Genomic DNA, 24,913 nt, shown 5'->3' with positions numbered 1-24,913 from the left:
CGCCCGCCTCGGCCTCCCAAAGTGCCGGAATTACAAGCGTGAGCCACCGCGCCTGGCCTCAATCACTGCTCTTTTTATTGTCTCCATAGTTTTGCCTTTCCCAGAACGTCCTGTATTTGGAATCTTACAGTCTGCAGCCTTTTCAGGTTGGCTTCTTTTGCTTGGCAGTATGCATTTAGGGTACCTCCATGTCCTTTCACGGCTGGGTCTCCTTTTTTACAACCTCTTATCCCCATGTTTCTTTTTGCTTGTCCAGGAAGGAGAAAGATGTGGAAGAGACCTTTGCTTTCCCCAGGACAAACCTCTGTCCCCATGTGCAGGGGCAGTGGGGGTGGTGGCTGGTGAGACCTCGAGGCAGGAACAGGAAGCAAGCCCTCTCCCTGCTCACCCTCCTCTCTGAGCTTTCCCCACTCCACCCTGGCCAGCTGTTGCCTGCCACCAAGCACCCAGGCACCTTCTGTGATGTGCTGGGCTCCTGCCCTCACTTCCTGGCCCTCCTCCCTCTGTGCCCTGTTTCTTCTGCCCCTCACTCTGTGCCGTTTCTTCCGCCCCTCACTCTGTGCCCTGTTTCTTCTGCTCCTCACTCTGTGCCCTGTTTCTTTTGCCCCTCACTCTGTGCCGTTTCTTCTGCCCCTCACTCTGTGCCCTGTTTCTTCTGCCCCTCACTCTGTGCCCTCCTTCCACTGCTTTTCTTTCCTCCAGGTCAGCCCCTTCTTGACTCTCCCGAATACCCATCAGAACGCACCTGTGTGCTCTGCTCCCCGTTCGCTCTGCTTCCAGCATTTGCCCTTAAGCTGATCTCTGACTCCTTCTTGAAGTCAATCAGACCCCGCCCTGCAGGGAGGGACAAGGTGAGGCCTGGGCTGGCCTAGGAGGGGCCTGGGGCTTGGGAGGTGCCTCTGTGGGCAGCTACAGCGGCATGAGTGGGTTTGAGGAAGCTGGCTGTGCAGCACACTTGTCCTGAGTCTGTTTCCAGACAAGTGCCGCCTTCCACAAGAATTTGCCTTGGCTTCTCTGATGAGTCATGCAATGCCACAATCTGTTAATTTAGGTGGCATGTTTTAGAGGCAGAAATAAGGACAAGGGGCCATTTCCTAGCCGGTAGTCTTACCTGAAGCTGATAGATGGACCAGGGCAGGGGCTGATAGAGGCTGGCACCCACAGCAAAACAGAGAATTCAACCACTCCTAGAACAAGACACCAGAGGCAGAACCGTTTGGGAGGAGCAGCCACTCAAGACGAGTTGCAAACTTTGGTGGCTTTTTAACCATCTTTGAGACCCTGACCAGATTCAGAAAGGAGGAAGGACTTGGCTGGGAGAAAGCTGGCCAGGGTAGCTAAGGCTATGGCACAGAGCAGAGAGGGGAGAGGACACTGGGGCAGGTAGTGCCCATGCAGCAGGTGGACAGTGCTAACATGGCTTAGTCAGGTTGAGAAGGGCAAACTTGGTGACGGGGGTAACTCCCGGTCGGAAAGGAAAGAATAGAGTCAGGAAAAGTGCATGGCTCGGGAGCGCCAAGAGGTCATCATCCCCCATTACCAAGGTTTGCTTGCTCAGGGATTGCATGCTGCTTTGTGGTTATAGGGATTTTGTATTTCTCATCATCATCCTTCCTGCTGCCGAAAATGCAAGTCATTTCAGTGTGCGCTGGCAGCGAAATGAAGGAAGGCGAACACACTTAGTCAACTTGAAGCTTGCTTGCAATTCCAGAAGGTCTTTGGTGTTTCTGAGGAAGGGGATTTGCCTTACATGTTAAAATGATGATTGATACAAAGACAATCAAAGCTAACGTCTTTCACCCTCAGTGTTCAAGAGGATTGTGAGTTACGTATTCTCAGTTATGGGCTCACCAACTCTGCAGAGAATTGGGGGGATTTGGATTAGAAGAGAGTTCCAGGAACAACCTGATTTTGAGGACTACAATCTGTTTCCATTCCACAAAGGAAACTGCAATGAAGTTAATGGAGTGAGGATGGATTGAGAAAAGAGACTTGCAAAGATTAAAAGGGAAAGGGGCCACAGGCACATGATGGAGTCAGACCCTTTCACACACGGAAACGGACTCAAAAGGGACCAAAGACGTACACGTAAGAGCTCAAAGTGTAAAACTCTTAAAAAGAAAGCACAGGAGTAAATCTGCTTGACTTTACATCTAATTCTTGGATGTGACCTCAAAGCACAAATAACCAAAGAAAACAATAGATAAATTGGACATCATCAGTATTAAAAGACTTTTATGCTTCAAAGGACACCCACAGGAAAATGAAAAGACAAACCATAGAATGGGAGAAAATATTCACAAATTATATATCTGATAAGAAAATTATATCTAGATATCTAGAATGTAAAAAGAACTCTTCCAATTCCATAATAAGAGACAAATAATCCAATTAAAAATGAGCCAAAGATCTGAATAGATATTCCCCCCAGGAAGATATACAAATGGCCAGTATGCACACGGAAAGCTGTTCAATGTCATTAGTCATCAGGGGATGGAAATCAAAACCACCAGGAGATACCACTTCATATTCACTAGGATGGCTAGAATTCAAAAGCAAGATAATAACAGGTGGGGCCAGGAGGCAGAGAAACTGGAAGCCTCACAGGCAGTTTATGGTGAAATGACGCAGCCGCTTTGGAAAACTGTCTGGCTGTTCCTCAAATGACTTAACATTGTTATCATATAACCCAGCAATCCCACTCCTGGGTATATACTCAAGAGAAAGGAAAGCCTATGTCCGTGGGGAAACCTGTACCAGAGTGTTTACTGCAGTGTTATTCACAATAGCCAAACAGTGGAGACGACTCAAATGCCTCTCCATTGATAAATGAGTCAACAAAATGTGGTCTGTCCACTCAATGGAACATCATTCAGTCATAAAAAGGAAGGAATCACTGCTACATGACACAATGTGGATGAACCTTAAAACCGCTGTGGCAAATGAAAGAAGCCAGTCACAAAAGACCACATATTATTCCATTTATATGAAACGTGTGGGATAGGTAAATCTCTCCAGTAGATGAGAAGCACATTAGTGGTTGCTTAGGGCTGGGGCGCGATGGAGGGATGGGGTGAGAGCTAATGCTTATGAGGTTTCTTTTTGAGGTGATTAAAAAGTTCTAAAATTGAAGGTGATGGCTGCATGTGCCTGTGAATATACTAAAATGCATTGAATTGTACACTTTAAATGGGTGAATTGTAAGGTATGTCTCAATAAAGCTGTTTTCAAAAAGTGACAGGACTAATTCTGGAATACACAAGGAGCTCTTGCAAATCGGTCAGAAAGAGGCAGCAGTCCCCATGGAAACCTGGTAAAGAATCCCAAAGGCAACTTACAGAAGAGGCACCCCAAAGGGCTAAAGAGCACATGGAAAGATGCTCAAATGTAGTGGTTACTAGAAAAATGCAAAGCATTCAACAACGAGATAGAATTTTTTATGGGAAAGCTGGATGATGCCAAGTGTTGACAGAGATGTGGGGAAACGGGGACCTTATGTGTGGTTGTGGGAAGGTGTTATTGATGGCACAGCCATTCTGGAGTGCACTTTGCAGGGTGTGGGCAGATGAGAGAATTGCTTGCTCTCCCAGACTCAGGAATTCTGTCTCTTGGAATATATGTCAAAGAGGTTCTCACCCAGGCCCAGAGGTGGGATGCAGACACAAATGGCTGTAAGGCTGGGGAGCTGGAGGCCATCGGGGTGCCACCCCCAGGAGAGTGGTCACTGCACACCATGAGGTGTTGTGCAGTTGGCAGATGCAAAGGCATGGATGTCCACACAGCCACTCCTGAGAAGGGATCTCAGGATCATGGAAGACGCAGGATGAATGATAGCACGATGCCATTACACAACAGGGAACACGTACACACCAAGCCACCCACTTTCAAGAGTGGATGCACATTAGAATGGATGTGAGGGCAGGGGTGGGAGTGGGAATACATACATACACACGTGAGAAAGACAAGAGGGAGGCCTTGTATGGGCCAATGATGACGACATCCATGCACTGATGTAGAATTAATTCAGTTCTGCAATGGACGTCCATAAATAAAAGAAAGGCCTGGGAGACAGACTGAGTGACTGCAGGTCCTCACACCAGGGTAGATGTGGCTGAGGACAGGAACCACCACAGGTCCCGCACCTGGAGGATGCAGTGAGGGCAGGGAGGAACACTGCGTGTAGGCAGGGAGCTGAAGCACACCAGAAAGAATTGCATTTTTTATGTAATGGGGCACATAACATGTACATAGAAAGATTAATATTACAAGGTGGCACAGAGTAAGTGCAACACATTGATGCCCAAGGGCCCGTCCTGCAAGGGCTTGGAAGGAGATTCCCCTGAAGACTGCAAGCCCCCAAGTCCTGGGACTCTGTCCCCTCTGCAGTAGCCTCCATGGCTGCTGTCACAGAGGACCACACACAGGGGCTTAAAGTAACAGAAATGGATCGTCTCACAGTTCTGGAGGCCTAAAGTGTGAAATCAAGGTGCAGGCAGGGCCACGCTCCCTTTGAAGGCTCTAGAAGAGGGTCTTCCTCTCCTCTTCCAGCTTCTGTGTTGCCAGCAATCCTTGGTGTCCCTCAGTGCCTTGGCTTGTGGCCATGTCACTCCAATCTCTGTCCTCACATGGCGTCCTCCTTGTCTCAGTGCCTCTATCTACAAGAACACCAGTGATTGTATTGAGGGCCTACCCTACTCCAATATGACATCATTCTAACTAATTCATCTGCAGCGACCCTATTTCCAAATAAAATCATATTCTGAGGTTTCAGGGAGGACGTGAATTTTTAGGGGGATGCGATGCAACCCAGCACACCTTCTTTACCTGCCTCATTGCAGAGAGCATGGTCCTTGGCCAGTGAGTGAATTCCAAGCCCTGTGTTCTGGGGGGCTGCTGCCCCGAGGATCCACAAGGTAGAGTCTGTGTGGGGTTTTGCGATACATGAGGGACTTAGGAGGAAGAGGACACACTGGGCAGGGGCGAGGGTGGGAGTGGGGGTGCGAGTGGGGGTAGGAGCAGAGTCCTGAACTGAGATGTGGTGTGTTTCCCGACACGGGAAAAGGTCAGGGCTGATGGGGGGAGTGGGGTGCGGTTTGTGTCCCTGTGCTGAGGAAGCGCAGGTGGGGTGTCTGGAAGGAGGAGGTAGAGTGAGGAACCTCCCTATGCACTTCTAGAGAAGTGTGGGGGTGAAGGGGGGCTTGTGGGAATCCTACAGAGACAGAGGAGACAGAGAAGCCCTCAAGAGAGGCCCTGGGAAAGCTGAGGCGAACAGAATCCTTGTCCAGAAAAGCTGGTAAGTCTGTTGTTATATACATATATATATATATATATATATATATTTGTAGAGATGGGGTCATGCTACGTTGCCCACGCAGGTCTTGAACTCCTGACCTCAAGTGATCCTCCTGCCTTGGCCTCCCAGAGTGCCGGGATTACAGGCATGAGTGACCATGTCTGGCCAAGGCCCTTGTTTCTGCTCATGTTTGTGCGCACTGTGGCTGGGGAACTTGAGATGTCACACTTGGAATTTGGGCTCTGTTGCCTTGCCGCCTCTCTTCCTGCTCCCATACTGAAGGTGACCTTGGTTTCTGAGGTGTGGTTCCTTGCTTGTGGGATTAACGATTGCTGACAGTTAGAGACAGCACTTGGGCAAAGACCATATCCTGTCAGTTGTTGGCTGCTTGCCTTTCTTAAGGAGGTCCAGGCCTAAGGAGGGGCAGCGCTATATACAAAGGTGGAGCTAGGAAGCCAGAGGTCACAGCTCACAGATGTCGTGTGGCTAAATCTTGATATTTTGCTTTCAGAAAGTCACAACCTGTCAGAGCTAATTTGAGAGGATCTAGAGAGTGGGATTGTTTCTACGAAACCACAGAGAAGAAACAGAGCCACCCGCGCCTGCACCAGGACCTACTGGGGGTGCACCAGGGAAGCTCACTCGGTTAGATCTTTATGTGAATGAAGCCAACGTCATAGCTTTTGTCCCTGATTAGGGAAGGTGGGTTTGCAAAAAAGAAAATTCTACCATTTTCCGAGGGAGGGCCATTGGTCATAAGGGGCCCTGGTGAGGTCCTGATGGCTTGGGCAACCCCACCCAGATAGGGGAGAACGTTCATCTCCAAGTGCTAGCCCTGCTTCTGCCACTGGCTGGTGGGCTTATACTTGACAGTCCTTAATTCATTCAACAAATGTTTATGGAGCACTCATTCTGCACCAGGGAGACACAGCAACGAACAAACAAAACCAAAGCCTCTATGGAGCTCACATTTCAGTGAGGAGAGTATCCAACAGCAAAGCTTGTGAGCTGTCATAGCAGACCTCCTCACTGGGACAGCCGATGACAGGGGCTGGCCCTGGGCTGGCATCTGGGAACTTAACTTCTGGGATCCTGCCCGCTCTGCCGGCCTGCTGACTGTTTTTACAGACAATGTGATTTGTGAACACCTGCTTTCCTATTGGGAGTCTGGAATCTTGTTAGTTGTGGTGGGCAGAGAGTGTGCCTATGTGACCAGCTCCAACCTCCGCCCCAGCTCTGAGCTTCTACTTCCCTGGGAGATGCAGGGCGAAGGGTATGCTCTGTGCAGCCTTCACGGGAGGGAGAGCTCAGCGAGTATGTGCCCTGATCCCTCCAGACCCCGCTGTGTCCTTGCTGTGTCTTGGCTGTGGGTATAACTGTCTGCTTAGTCTGGTGAGTCCTAGTGAAGCTCTGACAGCAGAGGTGCCATGAGGTGTCACGGGTGTTCACAGAGGTGTCCTGCAGGCGTTGGCAGCAAGTGGTGACACAGTGTGTTCCAGTGGGGCACATGCTCAGGGGAAAACAGAGCAGGGGCATGTGGTGGGGGCAGGGCCTGACCTTTCAGAAAGGGGGCTCCTCTTCTCCTCAATGTGGTGAAGGAGTGGGCCACAAGGATGCCTGGTGGTGGGGGCATTTCAGGCTGAAGGAGCAAGGAGTGCCAAGTCCCTGATGCAGAGTGAGGGGACTGCTGTCGCCAGGGGCAAGTGGTGGGAGATGGGTTCAGAGAGTGACCAAACGCCCTCGCCTCCAAGGCTGTCACTGGGATTTTACTCTGAGCCACTTGGGAAGCCTCTGTCAGGTTTGTGCAGAGGCCAGAACTGACCTGCCTCTAGCAAGTGCTATCTGGAGGTGCTGGGGGAGACAGAATGCAAAAGAGTAAAGGCTGCAATGATGGCAGGAGCAGGGAGCAGGCCAGGAGGTGGTTGCAATAATCTTGGTGGGCAAGGCTGGTTGCCAGGTCAGGGTTGCAGGGGTAGAAGTGATGAGAAGTGGCCACATTCTGGATATAGCTGGAAGGGAGGCTGGGGGAGATTTGCTGAGGGCTGGGATATGAGACTCGAGAGAGAGGAGTCAGGTGACCCCAAGTTCGGGCAGAGGTTCTGCTCTGCTGGGGCAGCCAGGAGCTGAGTCAGGATGCTTCACTGTGTGAGCATGGCTGGCTGCTGGCTGAGCCCACTTCTGGACTTTGATGCTGGATCCCAAGGCACATGAGGGGCAAGGGTGGAGGGAGCCCCAAGGAGACTTTTGTGAGGAGTCAGAGAGCAGGGCTGGGTCCTCCAGGCGCTCTTTGTATCTTCAGTGACCATGCCTGGCAGTGCTGGCCAGCTGACAGCTTCCTCGTCAAATCCCACATTCCTCCCTCCCTGCAGCTGTGTCCGGCAGCTGGGGCTGGGCAGTAGACACAGTAGAATTCTTCCTTCCCCCTGGCTCTGTTTAGTAGCTACCTCATGAAATGTGCATTGGATTCTTAAAGAAGAAAAAAATCAAGAGGCCAGAAAATCAGGAAGCAGAAGTTAAAATATGTTGCTGATCTTTGAAATAAAGAATTTGTGTTGGTAGACATGTGACCTTGTGTGGTGCAGGGATGTGTTTGTGTTAAACCATTGTGGTAACTATGACATTCCAGGTGCATATTGGAGGTAGCATGTAGGATTTCAGAAATCCCCAGAACAGTCATTGCCTCTGTGCAGCCCTTTGCTGAGCACAATTTTGGAAGGAAATATAGCAGCATGGTTTCTGGCACGGGATATAGAGCCAGAAGACCCGGGTTTGAATCCAGGTTCTACTTCTTTTAGTTGGATGTTATGTGGGAAAAGCAGTTAACTTTTCCTTTTAGAGAAGGTGATTTTCTCTGGTGGTATGATTTGATTTCTTGCTTTTTAATTTTTGTGGATCTGTTGTATGTTTTTTGATTTGAGATTACCACAGGGCTTACAAATACTCTTACAATCTATTATTTTAAGTTGATAACAACTTAATACTACTCGCATAAACAAACAAACTAAAAAGCAAAAAGAAAACTAATAAAGACTTACTCTTTATCTTTGTTCCCCTACTTTTTTTTTTTGAGAGACAGCATCTCATTCTGTATCTAGGCTGAAGTGAGGTGCATGGCGTGATCTCAGCTCACTGCCACCTCCGCCTCTGGGGCTCAAGCGATCCTCCCACTTCAGCCCCCGAAGTAGCCGGGACCAGAGACGTGAGCCACCATGCCAGTTAATTTTTGTATATTTCGTAGAGACAGGGTTTCACTATGTCATGCAGGCTGGTCTTGAATTCCTGAGCTCAAGCAATCTCCCCACCTCTGGCCTCCCAAAGTGCTTGGATTACAGGGGTGCCCTTTGGGATTACAGGCATGAGCCACGATGTGAGGCCGTCCCCCACTTTTTAACTCTTGACGTTTCCATTTATATCTTACTGTACTATGTTTTGAAAAGTTGTTATTATTTTTGATTGGTTCATATTTTGGTCTTTCTACTTAAAAGTAGTTTACACACCACAGTTGCAGTGTTATATTCTGTGTTTTTCTGTGTACTTACTAATACCTGTGAGTTTTGTATCTTTAGATAATTTCTTATTGCTCGTTAACATCCGTTTCTTTCTGATTGAAGTATTCCCTTTAGCATTTTTTTGTAGGACAGGTCTGGTGTTGATGAAATTCCTCAGCTTTTGTTTGTCTAGGAAAGTATTTCTCCTTCATGTTTGAAGGATATTTTCACCAGATATATGATTCTAGATTAAAAGTTTTTTCTTTCAGCACCTTAAATATGTCATGCCACTATCTCCTGGCCTGTAAGATTTCCACTGAAAAGTCTGCTGCCAAATGTATTGGAGATCCATTGTATGTTACTTCTTTTTTTTTTTTTTTCTCTTGCTGCTTTTAGGATAATTTTTTTTTAAAATCCTTGACCTTTGGAAGTGTGATTATTAAATGCCTTGAGGTGGTCTTCTTTGGGTTCAATCTGCTTGGTGTTCTATAACTTTCTTGTACTCAGATCTTGATATTTTTCTCTAGTTTTGGGAAGTTCTCTGTTACTATCCCTTTGAATAAACTGTCTACCCCATCTCTTTCTCAACCTCCTCTTTAAGGCCAACAACTCTTAGATCTGCCTTTTTGAGGCTATTTTCTAGATCTTGTAGGTGTGCTTCATCTAAAAAATTTTTTTTTGTCTCTTCTGGCAATGTAATTTCAAATAGCCTGTCTATTCTCACTAATTATTTCTTCTGCTTGAGCAGTTCTGCTATTAAGAGACTCTGATGCATTCTTCAGTATGTCAATTGAAATTTTCAACTCCAGAATTTGTTTGATTCTTTTCAATTATTTCAATCTCTGTTAAATTTATCTGACAGGATTCTGAATTCCTTCTCTGTGTTATCTTGAATTTCTTTGAGTATCTTCAAAACAGCTATTTTGAATTCTCTGTCTGAAAGGTCACATATCTCTGTTTCTCCAGGTTGGTCCCTGGTGCCTTAGTTAGTTCATTTGATGAGGTCTTGTTTTCCTGGATGGTTTTGATGCTTGTGGATGTTCGTCAGTGTTCGAGCATTAAAAAGTTAGGTATTTATTGTCGTGTTTGCAGTCTAGGTTTGTTTGTGCCTGTCCTCCTTGGGAACAGTTTCCAGGTATTCAAAAGGACTTGGGTGCTATCATCTAAGCTGTATCTGCTTTAGTAGGCACCCCTAGCCCAGTAACACTGTGGTTCTTGCACACTTGTAGAGGTACCACGTTGGTGGTCTTTGATAAGGTCCAGAAGAATTCTCTGGATTACCAAGCAGAGACTCTTTTTTCTTCCTTTACTTTCTCCCAAACAAATGGAGTCTCTCTCTCTGTGTTGAGCTGTCTGGAGCCAGGGGTAGAGTAACACAAGCACCCCGTGGCCACCACCACTGGGACTACGCTGGGTCAGATATGGAGTATCAGCACAACACTGGGTCTTGCCCAAGGCCTGCTGTAACCACTACCTGGCTACTGCCTATTTGCTCAAGGCCCTAGGGCTCTACAATCAGCAAAGGTGGTGACACCAGCCAGGCTTACATCTTTCCCTTCAGGTTGGTGAGGTCCCCTAGGTCCTGAGTTGGTCCAGAGATGCCATCTGGAGCCATGGATGGGAGTCTAAAATCTTAGAAATCTACCTGTTGTTCTATTCTACTGCAGCTGAGCTGGAACTCAAACCATGGGATGCAGTCCTTCTCATTCTTACATCCCATTCTCGCAGGCAGAGAAGCCTCACCAGGCCCATGGGGAGTACTGCCAGGCTACCACTGATGCTCAGTTAAGGACCAAAGGAACTTCAGTCAGCTTGTGGTGAATGTTGCCAGGCATAGGAACTCATCCTTAAAGACAGTGGGCTCCCTTGGCCCATGGTGTGTCCAGAAATGTTGTCTGGGAGCTAGGGCCTGGAATGGGGGCCTCACAGCCTTTATCAGTGTCCTAACATACTGCGGCTGAGCTGGTATCCAAAATGCGAGACAAAGTCCTCTTTACTCTTCCCTCTCCTCAAGCAGAAGGAAGGGGTCTCTTTTGGAGCTGTGTGCTGTGCTGCCTGGGGTTGGGGAAGGAGTGGCGCAAGCACTTTCTTAGACACCACAGTTGGTGTCTCATGTGCCCCACCAGTTCACTAACTCCAAGCCCAGCTCAGCACTAGGTCTTGCCTAGGAATTGCAGTCCTTGTTGGGTAGACTGCTCCTCAAGTTCGCTTAGGGTCCCAAAGCATTCCAGCCAGCGGGGGCAAGGCTTGCTGGAACTCATGCTCTGACTGCTGGACTGGGTGAGTACCCTCTGGCCAGGGCTGGTCCACATGTTCCCTCTGTGGCGTCAGCTGAGTACAGCTCAGTTTTGCTTTCCGCTGTGACATAGCAGCACTGAGTTCAATGCAAAGCCTCACAGTCATGGCATTCTCCGTCTCTCAAGTATACATACAGATTCTCCGTGCCATGTAGCCACTGCCAGGGGATGGGGGAAGGGTGGCATCAGCAACTCAAGACTGTCCTTCTCACCCTCCTCAGTGCCTCTCTCAGGAATTTGAAGTCAAAACCAGGCACTGTGAGTGCTCACCTGATTTTTCGTTCCTATGAAAGTGCTCCATTTGAGTAGATAGTTGTCAAACTTGGTGTTCTTGAGTAGGGGTGGGGATATTTGGTGGAGTCCTTTATTCTGCCATCTTGCCCTGCCCCTAAGGTAAAGAAGTTAATTTTTTGGCCAGGTGCCGTGGCTCATGCCTGTAATCCCAGCACTTTGGGAGGCCGAGGCAGGCAGATCACGAGTTCATGAGATTGAGACCATCCTGGCTAACACGGTGAAACCCCGTCTCTACTAAAAATACAAAAAAAAAAATTAGCCGGGTGTGGTGGTGGGCGCCTGTAGTCCCACCTACTTGGGAGGCTGAGGCAGGAGAATGGCATGAACCCAGGAGGCAGAGCTTGCAGTGAGCAGAGATCGTGCCACTGCACTCCAGCCTGGGTGACAGAGTGAGACTCTGTCTTAAAAAAAAAAAAAAGTTAATTTTTTAAACCTCAGTTTTCTTATTTGTGAAATAGGCACAATAACAGATATGAAGGTGTGACAAAATTGTTGGCATCAGATGAGGTAAAAGGTATGTAAAGCACCTAACTAATGCTTTTGACACATAGAAATCACTCAGTAAATGTTAGCTATGATGACGATGATCGTTACAGTTGGGGAGGTATGAATGTGGGTAATACAGAGGACTCCAGGGGCTCTGAGATGTGGTGAGTGTGTGTGAGGGCTCCTTGACTTTTCTCCTTCCCTTGCTCCATAAGATCAGAGAGTTGATTTAGTTCACGTCTGTCTTGTTTAGTTCACATCTATCTTGTTTAGTTAACGTCTGTCTTGTTTAGTTCACGTCTGTCTTTAGTTCACATCTGTCTTGTTTAGTTCACATCTGTCTTGTTTAGTTCACATCTGTCTTGTTTAGTTCACATCTGTCTTAGTAACAAGCCAGTTTCCCTAAAGGCTTTTCATTCACCCCCCTCTCTTTTCAAAACTCTTATTTTTCTTTCTAAGTGTTCTTTTCCCTCTGCATGTGAGTAAGTTGTTGGCCATCTCAGGAATCAAAACTTCCAGAACCAGCTGGCTTTGTAGCCAGCCCGGGGCTTGGACCTGCGCACTCTCCAAGGTGGTACCTTCCAGCCACCTTTACTGATGAGGTGGCCCTGTCAATCTGTAATTTATCACAGATACCACTGGTAAGAAATTAACCCAAAAGCATAATGAACCTAGGAAGTCGAAGCCGAAGTGAGCTGTGATTGCGCCACTGCACTCCAGCCCGGGCAACAGAGCGAGACCCTGTCTCAAAACAACAACCACCAGCACCACAACAACAACAAACAAAGACTGCACAATCTCCTTCAAGATGTAGCAATTGGCTCCTTGTCAGTATCTAACTGGCTTTGAAGTTCTTCCTGTTCTAATTCCTAAATCGCTCTGGATTTCTCTCCAGCCTCACAATCTTTACTATCATTGTCTACATCAAGGATTTGCAACCTTGGCACCATTGATAGTTTTAGCCTGATCATGATTACGGGCCTGTCCTGTGTGTAGTAGGATGTCTAGCAGCATCTCTGGCCTCAACCCACTAGAGGCCAAAAGCAGCCACCGCCCTATCAGGACAACCAAAAATATCCTCAGACATTACCAGTCATTTCCTGGGAGGCAAAACTGCTGCCCTGCTGAGAACTTCTGGTCTACATTTAAGCCCTTGTGATCTGGCCTGAAAACTGCAATGGCCTCCAGACGCCCTGACTCTCCTCCTGAACACCTCCAATCTGCCCTTGGTGCTTTTGCTGGGAGATAGATCTGACCATGTCCCCTTCCTCCCTCTGGTGGGTTCTAGTCGCCTATTGGATAAAATATAAACGATTTAATTTGGTATTAAAAACCTTTTACAGCCTAGCCCCAATCTTCCTTTTGTTCTTGGTACACTAACGCTGCCTCACCTGAGGCAATCTCACGAAGGGCATTGTTTCCCTGTCGTAGGTAGTGTTAAGACCTACAAGGGGCATTTCTTTCAAACATGAGCTATTTCAAATCATGCCAGGTTCACTGGGGCCACCTGGCTTTGCCGGCTTTGTTCCCTTTCTGCAAGCCTTTCTGTCTTCTTATTTTGGGAGCAAGCTCTTGCTTCAAGGCTCAGCACCAACTACCCCCTACCCCTGCTGTCCCCACCCTCTTTACATCTTCCACATAGCTGCCTTGTCCTCTCTGGTTCCAGGGCACTTGCTCGTCTCCCTTATTGCATATGTCATATGGCTTTGTAACTATTTGTTCACAAGTGTGTCTCTTATACAGCTTCCTTGAGGTCAGGGATTCTATCTTAATTTATTCAGAACCACAGAGACCAACACAGTGCATGGGATACAGTGGGTGCTCATTTTTGGGTTTTGGGGTGAATTAATAAACAGATGACATGGACAAGGAAGATGGAAGAGGTGTTAGGTACCTAGACGTCAGAAAAGTTTTAATTTCCCTGTGGCATTTTAAGAAAAAAACATGCTAGGTAACCTGGTTTCAAAGGATGCTATTAACTCTCAACTCAAGGGAAGAGTCTTTATACAACATCGCAGACTCCTTAGGCCGAGGCCAAGGACAACGGGGAGTGCTCTGAGTCAGCACCAGCTCCTGGCCATGTGGCTGTGCAGTCTCCCAGGGTCTCACACTCAGAAGGGCTCTCTACTTGGCTTAATGCTCCGCTGCTGTCTTTTCTTTTTTTTTTTTTTTTTTGAGACAGAGTCTCGCTCTGTCTCCCAGGCTGGAGTGCAGTGGCGCGATCTCGGCTCACTGCAAGCTCCGCCTCCCAGGTTCACGCCATTCTCCTGCCTCAGCCTCCTGAGTAGCTGGGACTACAGGCGCCCGCCACTGCGCCCGGCTAATTTTTTGTATTTTTAGTAGAGACGGGGTTTTACCGTGGTCTCGATCTCCTGACCTCGTGATCCGCCCGCCTCGGCCTCCCAAAGTGCTGGGATTACAGGCTTGAGCCACCGCGCCCGGCCCGCTGCTGTCTTTAGATTCTTAACTTTCGAACAAGGGACCCCACATTTTCACTTTATACTGGGCTTTGCAATTTACGTAGCTGGTATTGGCTTGGGTTGAGAAGGTTGGGGAGGGAGGACAGGGCAGTGGGCAGTGAACTAGCCCTCGAAGGGAATGAAGTTAGATGAATAGGTTGATAGGATGAGAGCTGCCAGGCCAGGTATCATCAGGCATCAGGAAGAGAGGCCCCAGGCAGACTGGTGGCAGCAGCAAAAATGTAACAGGTAACTGAGGCCAAAGTCTTGGAGGCCTGGTTCTGAGCTTAACCCTTGCTGGCTCCAATTCCTTCCTGTTATGATTTTCTCTTTTAGTCCCCTTCCTCTTCTATAACTCCCCATTGGCAGAAGGAAGGAGTGCTAGACAGGGGGTAATTTCTTTAAAACCAAATGCCCCTTTGCAGTGACACCGCACCTGGGTCTGGAGGGAGGTTGAAGACTGAAGAAACAAAATTGAAGGGGCTGGTTGACATTTGTACCTATGTAAACACCAGAGGAAGCCTTCAGGCTATTTGAAAATGCACCTCCAGGCTGCAACCAGTACCATGAAAAATCAGGAGAGCCTGGCAGCTTCTTACCACTGGAATTGTACCCCAGGGGCTCTTTCTTCAGCTTAGGGACTTATTTTTTTATTAAAGGTGGTAGGATTTTATAAATAGCAAGGAAAAAACCCATGGTATTAGCATACATTATCTACCAGAGTAGAGGGATGGATGAAGCTCAGACAAGTAGTTAGGTCGGTAGCCAGCCCCAGAATTGGGGTCTTAGGGCTGGGAGGGGCTGGGCTTGGAGAACATCATGAGATGAAGCTTTGAGAGCTGCAAGCCAGGTTCCAGTCTTGCTCTCCATTTGATTTGTGCTCTACTGGGATTTGGTAAAGTTTGGCTTTACAAGTTTCAGTCTGTGTGAACTGTGCTAAGGAGAAATGAAGCTGTGCCCTGTGTCCATGTTAATGGAAGGCAGGCCTTGCGGGCAGGTGACACTCAGGGGGACACATGGAGGCCATGGTCAGTTATTCTCTGCAGTTAGGAGGGTCCTTTTCACATTAACTTGAGAAATTCTGGGTTTGGCTAAGGAATGAATAACAATGATCACGTCTGCCATCCACTGATGGCCCTGGCACTCCTGTGCTGGGGACTTGTTCAATCCTAGAGATGACCCTGCACAGTAGGCATCGTTCCTAGTACACTAAAGTTGCACAGCTAGTAAATGGCACAGCCAGGATTTGAACTTGGGTTTTTCTGGCCCCCAAACCTGCAGCAATCTCACGAAGGGCACTGCTTCCCTGTGGTAGGTAGTGTCAAGACCTACAAGGGCCATTTCTTTCAAATAGTTGTGGGGGCAAATGAGAACTTTTCTCTGCCAATGAATTATGTCCCGAGCCCTCAACTTTCTCTGCACCCTTCACTGCCATAGGCAGCCCTTCTAAATCTGCTCCTGGAAAAGGGCTTTTGTGTCTATGCTAGGATGTGTGTTTGAGAAAAAAGACTCACTGTGTCAGGGAGCATGCCATGCTTACGTGTGTTTTTGTGTAAATTTTTTTTTTGAGATGGAGTCTGTTACCCAGGCTGGAGTACACTGGCACCATCTCAGCTCACTGCAACCTCTGCCTCCTGAGTTCAAATTATTCTCCTGCCTCAGCCTCCTGAGTAACTGGGATTACAGGCATGCGCCACCACACCCAGCTGATTTTTGTATTTTAGTAGAGATGGGGTTTCACCATGTTGGCCAGGCTGGTCTCAAACTCCTGGCCTCAAGTGATCCTCTCACCTCAGCCTCCCAGAGTGTTGGGATTACAGGCGTGAGCCACCGCACCTGGCCCATGTAAATATTTTTACATAACTTTAAAAATCTTCAAACAACTATTAGACCCTGAGTATATCTTTTACCATCTCAATAGCATTATAACTTATTCTAGAAGGGAGGGCTCAAGTATGATAAATTAGCTTTTTGTGGGGCTTAAAAATGTTTTGCACCCCAATAGTTGTGCTATCTCTGATTTGAAGCTATTGGAACCTGTCGTGTATAAACCCCAATTCTATGCACTGGAAGTCTCTTCTTAAAGCTTAGACCCTACTTTCTACTCAGTGGCCCCAGCAGGTGGTGGGTTTGATGAGCCCTCAAGCCCTGGAGAAGTTTATCTGATGAAGGGGCACCCCAGGCCCACTCTGAGCAGGCTCAAAGCCACAGAGAGAGGAAAACTGAGATAGTGTCTCTGATTGTACTTATGGAGCTCATACGGAGGGGTGACTGTGACCACCATGCCAACGTAGACTGCACTGCTCATGATACAGACCCCGTTTTAAATGCTTTATGAGCGTTATCTCATTTCACCTTCCCAAGAAGCCTCTGAGAAAGGCGTTTTTCAAACGAGAAACCCATCCCTGAAACATCCTGAACAATTACATTCCTGTAATTGTTCTTTGTCTGCACCAAGTCCTGGGCCAGCCGCACTCAGAGTCTCTAAAGAAGAACCCTGTTTTCTACAGCGTAGGTGTCTTGACTAAGCCCTTGCTCCAGCTCATTAGTAAATGATTTTCCATCACCCTCAGAATACAAAGCCAATGAGGGTTCGAGCTACCTAAGAACCGTGAGCCTTATGCCCAATTTGAGAAGGAAGAGGTTTTATTCTCTCATGGGTAGTGTCCTGGGGTAGTGGAGCAGCTTGTGCTGTGTCTGATCCCCATTTTGGATGTGAGTCTCCAGCAGGAGAGCTTCTCGCCCCTGGGGGTTTAATGGCGCACTGGAAGGAACCCCTGGTGGCTTTGGACACTGACGAGGTTCCTCACTCAAGCTGGTCTGCTGGATTTCCACCAGGTCACCTGAGGGACGGTGCTGACTGCACAGTGCCGGCGAAGAATGGACATTGCCCAGCATGAGCATCTAAGTGCCTTAGCAGGTTGTCATTGCTATGGATGTGATTCAAGGCTTCTCTCGAGTGATAGAAGGAGCTGATGAGCTGGCGTTGGCTTAGGAGATTTGTGAGCACTCAAGATAGAAAGGCCTCTGCCATGGGGCTCCAAAACTTTCCACAGAAGCAGGGTCTTGGCTAGGCCGTGCCTCTGGGTTATTAGGTTGGCTCATCCCATTTAGGTTCCTGTGCCACCAATGTCTCCCTGAGTTTCACTGATCCCTGGGCTTTTCTGTTGCTCTGGGAATGGGCCACGATGCTGCTTCTCCTGGTTTTTCCTGTCTGTGACTGATGTGGGCACAGGATGCCCAGAGGCACGAGCTCCACAACACTCCTGGGGCTCACAAGCATCCACGTGCCTGCTTTGTCCCGAGCCCTTCACCGTGTCCCTGTTCTATAAAGGTTTTGGTTTCTAACGGAGGCAGCCACAGCCTGGAAGCCCTTCTCCGGATTTCACTGCCTGGGAGGTGCTGACTGAAGGGAGTCGTGCAGATCCTAAGGAACCTCAGTGGAGGCCCTATGGAGCCCCTGCAAAGCCCCCAAAGACCCATGCCCTGGACCAGAGCCATCGTGGGCTGTTCTCCCCGCTGGCTGCACGTTGGAATCACCCAGGCAGTGTTCCTAACTATTGGTGCCCCGGGGTCCCACCTCCACATTCTGATTTAGACAGGGGGACCTGGGTTTGTAGGGGGTGGGGTTAAAAGCTCCCCAGTTGATTCCGAGGTGCAGGCAAGACTCAGAGCCATTCATGGAGCAGCTCCATTGATAAAAAAGAACTCAGTGCAGGCACTGATGGTGCTTAGAGAAATCTGCTTTGCTTTTTTTTTTTTCTTTCATCTTTTTTTTTTTTTTTTACTTGACATAACTTGTATGTTTTTGTTGTGTGAAACATGATGTTTTGATATACATTGTAGAATGGTTAAACGTAGCTAACTAACAAATGCATTACTTCGTATGTTATCGCTCTTGTGGTAAGAGCACATAATGTCCATTTTCTACATTTTTCAAGAAGAGAATATATCGTCATTAACTATAATCACCTTGCTATACAACAGACCTCTTGAAATTTATTCCTCCTAACTAGCTGTAATTATGTATCCTTTGACCAACATCTCCCCATCTCCCCACTCCTTTCTAACCAGCCTAGCTTCTACTTCTTTGAGTTCAGGTTTTTTTAGATTCCACATGAATCTTGATGAGTGAGATCATGCGGTATTTATCTTTCTGTGCCCAGCTTATTTCACTTACAGAATGTCCTCCAAGTTCATCCTGTTATCACAAATGGCAGATTTCATTCTTTTTTATGGCTAAGTGGTATTCCATGTGTATATATACAACCCATTTTTTTAATCCATTTGTCCTTTAATGGACATTTAGGTTGATACCGTATTTTTGTTATTGTGCATAGTGCTGTAATAAACATGGGAGTGCAGATATCTCTTCAACATACTGATTTCAATTCCTTTGAATATATACCTAGTAGTGAGGTTGCTGGATCATATTGTAGTTCTATTTTTAATTTTTTGAGGAATCTCTATACTGCTTTCCATAATGGCTGTACTAATTTGCATTCCCAGCAACAAATTGTTCCCTTTTCTCCACAGCTTTGATGGCAAGTGTTATCTTTTGTCTTTTCAATAATAGCCATAATAGTGAGGTGATATCTCCTTGTGGTTTTTTATTTGCATTTTCCTGATGATTAGTGATGTTGAGCTTTTCTTCATACACCTGTTGGCCATTTGTGTGTCTTCTTTTGCAAAATGTCTACTCAAGTCTTTTGCCAATTTTTCACTGGGTTATTATTATTATTATTTTGCTATTGAGTTGTTTGGGTTCCTTATATATTTTGGATATTAACTGCTTGTCAGATGTATAGTTTGCAAATATTTTCTCCCACTATTTAGGTTGTCTTTTTCGCTCTGTTGGTTGTTTCCTTTATTGTGCAGAAGCTTTTTAGTTTGATGTAATTTCATTTGGCTCTTTTTGCTTTTGTTATCCATGCTTTTAAGGTTTTTAAAAAAATTATTGCCCAGACCAATGTCGTGGAGTTTTCCCCTATGTCTTCTTCTAGTAGTTTAATAGTTTTGGGTCTTGGATTTAAGTCTTTAATCTATTTTGAGTTGAATATGGTGGATATAAGGGGGTAATTTCATTTTTCTGCTTGTGGATATCCAGTTTTTCTAACACCATTCTATTGAAGCAATTGTCCTTTTTCCATTGTGCTATCTTGGCACTGCTGTTGAAAATCAAGTGGCTATGAAGGTGTAGATTTATTTCTGGGCTCGCTATCCTGTTCCATTGGTTTATGTGTCTGTTTTTATGTCAGTACCACACTGTTTTAGTTACTATTGCTTTGTATTATACATTGAGGTCAGGAAGCGTGATGCCTCTAGCTTTGTTCTTTTTGCTTATTTCAGCTTTTTGGTTTTTTTTTGTGCGTGTTTCCATACAAATTCCGGATTACTTTTGTTATTTCTGTGAAGAATGTCATTGATGTTGTGATATGCCTTGCTTTTAAAAGTTAAACAGCAAATTCTCATTAAGTTCAATTTTTTTCATTTTAAAAATACTTGGTTCTAAGGAGCTGAAATTTCCACTTGTTACTCTTGTTGATGGAGCAGCCTGGTCAGGATCAAGTATCACCAGCACTAGTGAGGCACTGTCATGGGCTGAACTGTGTCCCCCAAAATTCATATGTTGAAGTTGTACCCCTAGTAACTCAGAATGTGACTATATTTGGAAATAGGGTCTATAAAGAAGTAATTAAGATGAGGTCATTAGGTGAGTCTTAATCCAATATGTCTGGCGTCTTTATGAGAAGAGGTAATTGGAACACAAACACACACAGAGGGATGACCATGTGATGAGGAGAATGCAGGGAGAACACAGACATCCGTGAGCCTAGGAGAGGTCTCAGAGGGAACCAACCTCGCAGATGCCTTGGGCTCAGGCTTCCAGCGTCCAGAACTGTGATAAATAAATGTGTGCATTTCAGCCTCCCAGTTGTGGTACTTTGCTATGGCAGCTCTAGCAAACAAATACGGGCACCAACCAAACAACCAACTATCATAGTCACATGGAATCAAGGCTCAGATGAAAGGACCTGACAGGGGTCTAGGAGGAAGGGGAAGGAGGAGCAGGTAGGTCTTAACTTGAATCTCTTCACCTCCCTACCACATTGCCCAGTCCAATGCCTGGGCTTTGGGTTGTAATTCACCATCTCTGGAGTTATGTTTGCTGCCTTTGCTGCCTCTGAGAGTTGAGCTAAGCAAACACTTACCTAGGCAGGATGAGCAGGTGAAGGATGAGGGTCCACATGACCACCCAGTCTGGACTCTTGGGACATTCCCAGTTGGCAGGTTCGGGAGTTTTCTTCAATATAGCTTTTCCTTCAGTCCACCTTGGTCACTTTGAAGCCTGTAAAAAACTAGGCTTGTGGACGGGCGCGGTGGCTCATGCCTGTAATCCTAGCACTTTGGGAGACAGAGGCAGGCGGATCATGAGGTCAGGAGTTCGAGACCAGACTGCCAACATGATGAAACCCTGCCTCTACTAAAAATACAAAAATTAGCCGGGCGTGGTGGTGCGTGCCTGTAATCCCAGCTACTCAGGAGGCTGAGGCAGGAGAATTACTTGAACCCGGGAGGAGGAGGTTGCAGTGAGCCAAGATTGAACCACTGCACTCCGGCCTGGGTGACAGAGCGAGACTCCATTTCAAAAACAAAACAAAACAAACAAACAACTAGGCTTGTTGGACCAAGAAATCTAATTATTGGTGTTTTTCCACTTGTGGGAAAAATGTGCCTAATGCATTTGTATGTCAGTCTACTTATTTGTTTATCTGTCTAGTGAAAAGATCATACAAAAATATTAACAATGGTTATCTCTGGGGTGTGAAATTATGGGTAATTTTTGTCTTTTTGTTATACTTTTCCATTTTTCCTAGCTTTCTCCAATGGGCATGTATTTATTTTTATAATCATAAAAAGCAATAAAAAAAGTCTATAACCAAAATACAGTGTTCGAGAAGCCCAAGTTCTTGATGAATAGTGTACTCTGAAAAAAGGCATATAACATATGGCAAAGACAGGGAGAAATTCCATCAAAATACTCTTCTTAGTTGTTGCTGGATTGTTAACCTCTTTAGGCTCTAGATTAGCTCAGAATGAGAACATTTAGCAATCTCAAGGCCTATGTTGGAGCCAGTTTCACAGTGAAGCAAAACCCCCACCCCAGGGCACAGCAAAGTCTTTGTGCTGAGAGGGAAACAATGGCACATATGTCCCAGAGAAAGAGGCCGCTCATAATTCTTTTCCCTGGCAGCCTATTAAAGCTTCTCAGACATTGGACTAAATTCTGTCCTTCCTCCAAGAAGAAGTGGACTTCTGTGTCCTTGAACAAAACCCAAAATAAGTTATGGATATAAGCCAGCAGCTCTTCTCATGGATCGGAGAGCCAAGAGTCACTACTTGTCTGTCCTCCACACTCAGGTCAGTTTTCAGAAAAAGGAGATTTCTCATTCCAACGGGAATGCAAAGAAACCAAGGCTTTGCTGGCCAAGGGCCATTGTGTCATTATTTAACAGGTTCCTTCATCCATTTATGCCCCAACTGAATCAGATGCAGATTCTGTGCCTGGCACTGTGCTAAGTGCTTCATGTGTATATTTTATTTTTTCCTCACAATGACCCTGTGAGGGTCATCAGATTACATATGAAGAAGTGAGAACCGGCTGGGTGCGGTGGCTCACGCCTGTAATCCCAGCACTTTGGGAGGCCGAGGCAGGCAGATCACGAGATCAGGAGATCAATACCATCCTGGCTAATATGGTGAAACCCTGTCTCTACTAAAAATACAAAAAAATTAGCCGAGTGTGGTGGCGGGCGCCTGTAGTCCCAGCTACTCGGGAGGCTGAGGCAGGAGAATGGTGTGAACCCGGGGGTGGAGCCTACAGTGAGCCGAGATTGTGCCACTGCACTCCATCCTGGGCAACAGAGTGAGACTCCATCTCAAAAAGAAAAAAAAAAAAAAGAAATGAGAACCAAGATCTCAACCCACCCTGGCAGTGCTTTCAGAGCTGCACAGCCCTACCACACTATACTGCCCTTGCTGTGGAGACACAGATATGAAAAGCCCTGGCTGTGCCCTGGGGGGCATGAACTAGAGTGAGTAGAGTCAGATGTCCTCAGGTAAGGGTCAAGTAAACAAGTAAGGGTCATAAAAGGGCTAGGTGCAGAGAGCGAGGTATGTACAGGGCATGGAGGAGGGAGTGGTCCAGTCAGCCAGGGTGGGGCAGTGGTTTGGGAAATGTTTCCCAGAGCAGGTGGCCTTTGTACTGGGTCTAATGAGGCTGACAAGGGTGACTATTCTGTGTGAGGGGAACAGATGCTAGTAGTGAGGTTATTACAGGCCAAAGGAGCAACGTCAGCAGCAGTTCAGAAGCACAAAGATTGACCCCCACTCTCAGCATTGGACATATATCATCTAGGCAGAAAGTCAACAAAGAGACATTAGATTTAAACTGCACTATAGACAAAGGGACCTAACAATTTGCAGAACATTCTGTCTAACAACTGCAGAATATATATTCTTCTCATCAGCACATGGAACATTCTCCAGGATAGACCATATGTTAGGCTTCAAAATAAGCCTCAACAAATTTCCCAAAATCATATCAATTATTTTCTTAGAGCACAATGGAATAAAATTAGAAATCAATACAAAGAGGGAACATTGGAAACTATACAAATACGTGGAAATTAGACAACATGTTCCTGAATGACCATTGGGTCAATAAGAAATTAAGATGGAAATAAAAACAATTCCGTGAAAGAAATGAAAATGGAAACACAAAATACCAAAACCTGTGAGAAAAGTAAAAGCAGTGCTAAGAGGGAAACTTATAGCAGTAAATGGTTCCATCAAAAAGTAGAAACATTAAAATTAACAATCTAACAATGCAAGGTGAAGAGGCAAGTGAGCGAGAAGTGAGATAAGAAGTAGAGGTTGAGCAGCCAAAACAAAAGTGAGATTAGCTGGGCGTGGTGGCGGGTGCCTGTAATCCCAGCTACTCTGGAGGCTGAGGCAGGGGAATTGCTTGAACCAGGGTGGTGGAAGTTGCAGTGAGCCAAGATCATGCCACTGCACTCCAGCCTGGGTGACAGAGCAAGACTCTGTCTCAAAAAAAAAAAAAAAAAAAAAAGAAAAAAGAAAAAAAAGGATAATACACCATGATCAAGTGAGATTTATGCCAGGGATGGAAAGATGGTTCAACATATACAAATCAATAAATGTGATACATCACATCAACAGAATGAAGGACAAAACCATATGATCATCTCAATAAATGCAGAAACAGTATTTGATAAAATTTCTGATAAAAATTTTTGACAAAAATTGATAGAATTTATATAAAAACTCTCAACAAACTAGGTATAAAAGGAACATACTTAAATAACACAGACCCTATATGACGAGCCTATACGAATGAAACGTCATTTGCAGCAACATGGATGGAACTGGAGGCCATTATCTTAAGTGAAATAAGTCAGGCACAAAAAGACAAACATCACACGTTCTCACTTATATGTGGGAGCCAAAAAATTTGATCATATGGAGGTAGAGAGTGGAAAGATAAAGAACAGAGACTGGGAAGTGTGAGTCTGGGGAAAAGGGGAAGATGAAGATGAGGCAGGATAGGTAGTCAAGGAAGTTACTCTGTCCTTGGGATTTGGCAACCTTGGTGACCTCACAGTCACCACAATAAGCCCCAGCATTCGCACTGCAGTCATGCTCATTCAAGCAAAGCTGTCTCCAGTAGGGAATTTCCCCTGTAGAGGGCATACACATTTTGATTTTACCTGTCCTCAGACTGACGCTTTGCTCATTATAATAATAAAAAACACCCCTGGTTGGAGATTTATGGTGCTAATGAGACATGCAATGTATGAACAAGCATGCACAGGTACTGCACATGTGCACCCAGAAGACCACCCAGAACATGCTTCCTAGCAACACAGTTTCCCACCCCCTCATGAATAATCAAGTAAGCCTTCGATAAAGGAAGTCTCCCTCAAGTGGGTCTTTGCTATCTCATCCTCATGGGCAGCCCACCCTGAATCCCTCTTGGGGCATCCTGTCTATTCTGCACCTAACTTTCAGGGTATTCTTCCTTCTTTGCAATAAATTGCTCTATGCTGCATCTCCTTTGCTGTGTGTCTCCTGTTTAAATTCCTTTAAACTAGGAAGACAAGAACTGAGGTTTCACAGCAGCCATCAACAAAGAGAAGTGGGTTAAAGCATATAAATATACAGTTAGAAGGAATAAATTCAATGTTTGATAGCAGAGGAGGGTGACCATACTTAACAAAATGTATTGTACTTGGGTGATGGACACCTGGAATACCCTGGCTTGATCACTATACATTATACATAAGTAACAAGTTTTCTCATGTACCCCATAGATTTGTACAAAAACAAAAAAGCACAAAAACTGGAAGCAGTCTGGAGTCTGTCAATAAGAGAATGGATGAATAAGGGAACTATCTGATTGTGGCCTATTTGATGGAATATTACTCTGCATTAAAAAGGAACAGACTGAGACTGATACATGCAGCATGGATGAGTCTTCATGACATTGTGTTAAGTAAGAGAAGTCAGATTCAA

The 24,913-nt window shown here is 46.1% G+C and overlaps 1 protein-coding gene across 1 annotated transcript in view; it reads right to left on the bottom strand.

Annotated features, from left to right (window-relative positions):
• Positions 1-20,596, bottom strand: part of AOC1 (amine oxidase copper containing 1) — a 28,986-nt gene extending 8,390 nt beyond the window's left edge. Inside the window, exons 1-2 of the mRNA XM_055284516.2 lie at positions 20,530-20,596; positions 746-834 (exon numbers count right to left, since the gene is read on the bottom strand). Coding sequence (XP_055140491.1) covers positions 746-783 — 38 coding nt within the window. The 5' untranslated portion in view covers positions 784-834; positions 20,530-20,596. The remainder of the gene's footprint in view (positions 1-745; positions 835-20,529) is intronic.
• Positions 20,597-24,913: the final 4,317 nt, after the last annotated feature.

Source organism: Symphalangus syndactylus, chromosome 6 (genome assembly GCF_028878055.3).
Source record: "Symphalangus syndactylus isolate Jambi chromosome 6, NHGRI_mSymSyn1-v2.1_pri, whole genome shotgun sequence".
In the NCBI taxonomy this organism is placed as follows: Eukaryota; Metazoa; Chordata; class Mammalia; order Primates; family Hylobatidae; genus Symphalangus; species Symphalangus syndactylus.
This window is presented reverse-complemented; position numbering and strand designations above follow the sequence as displayed.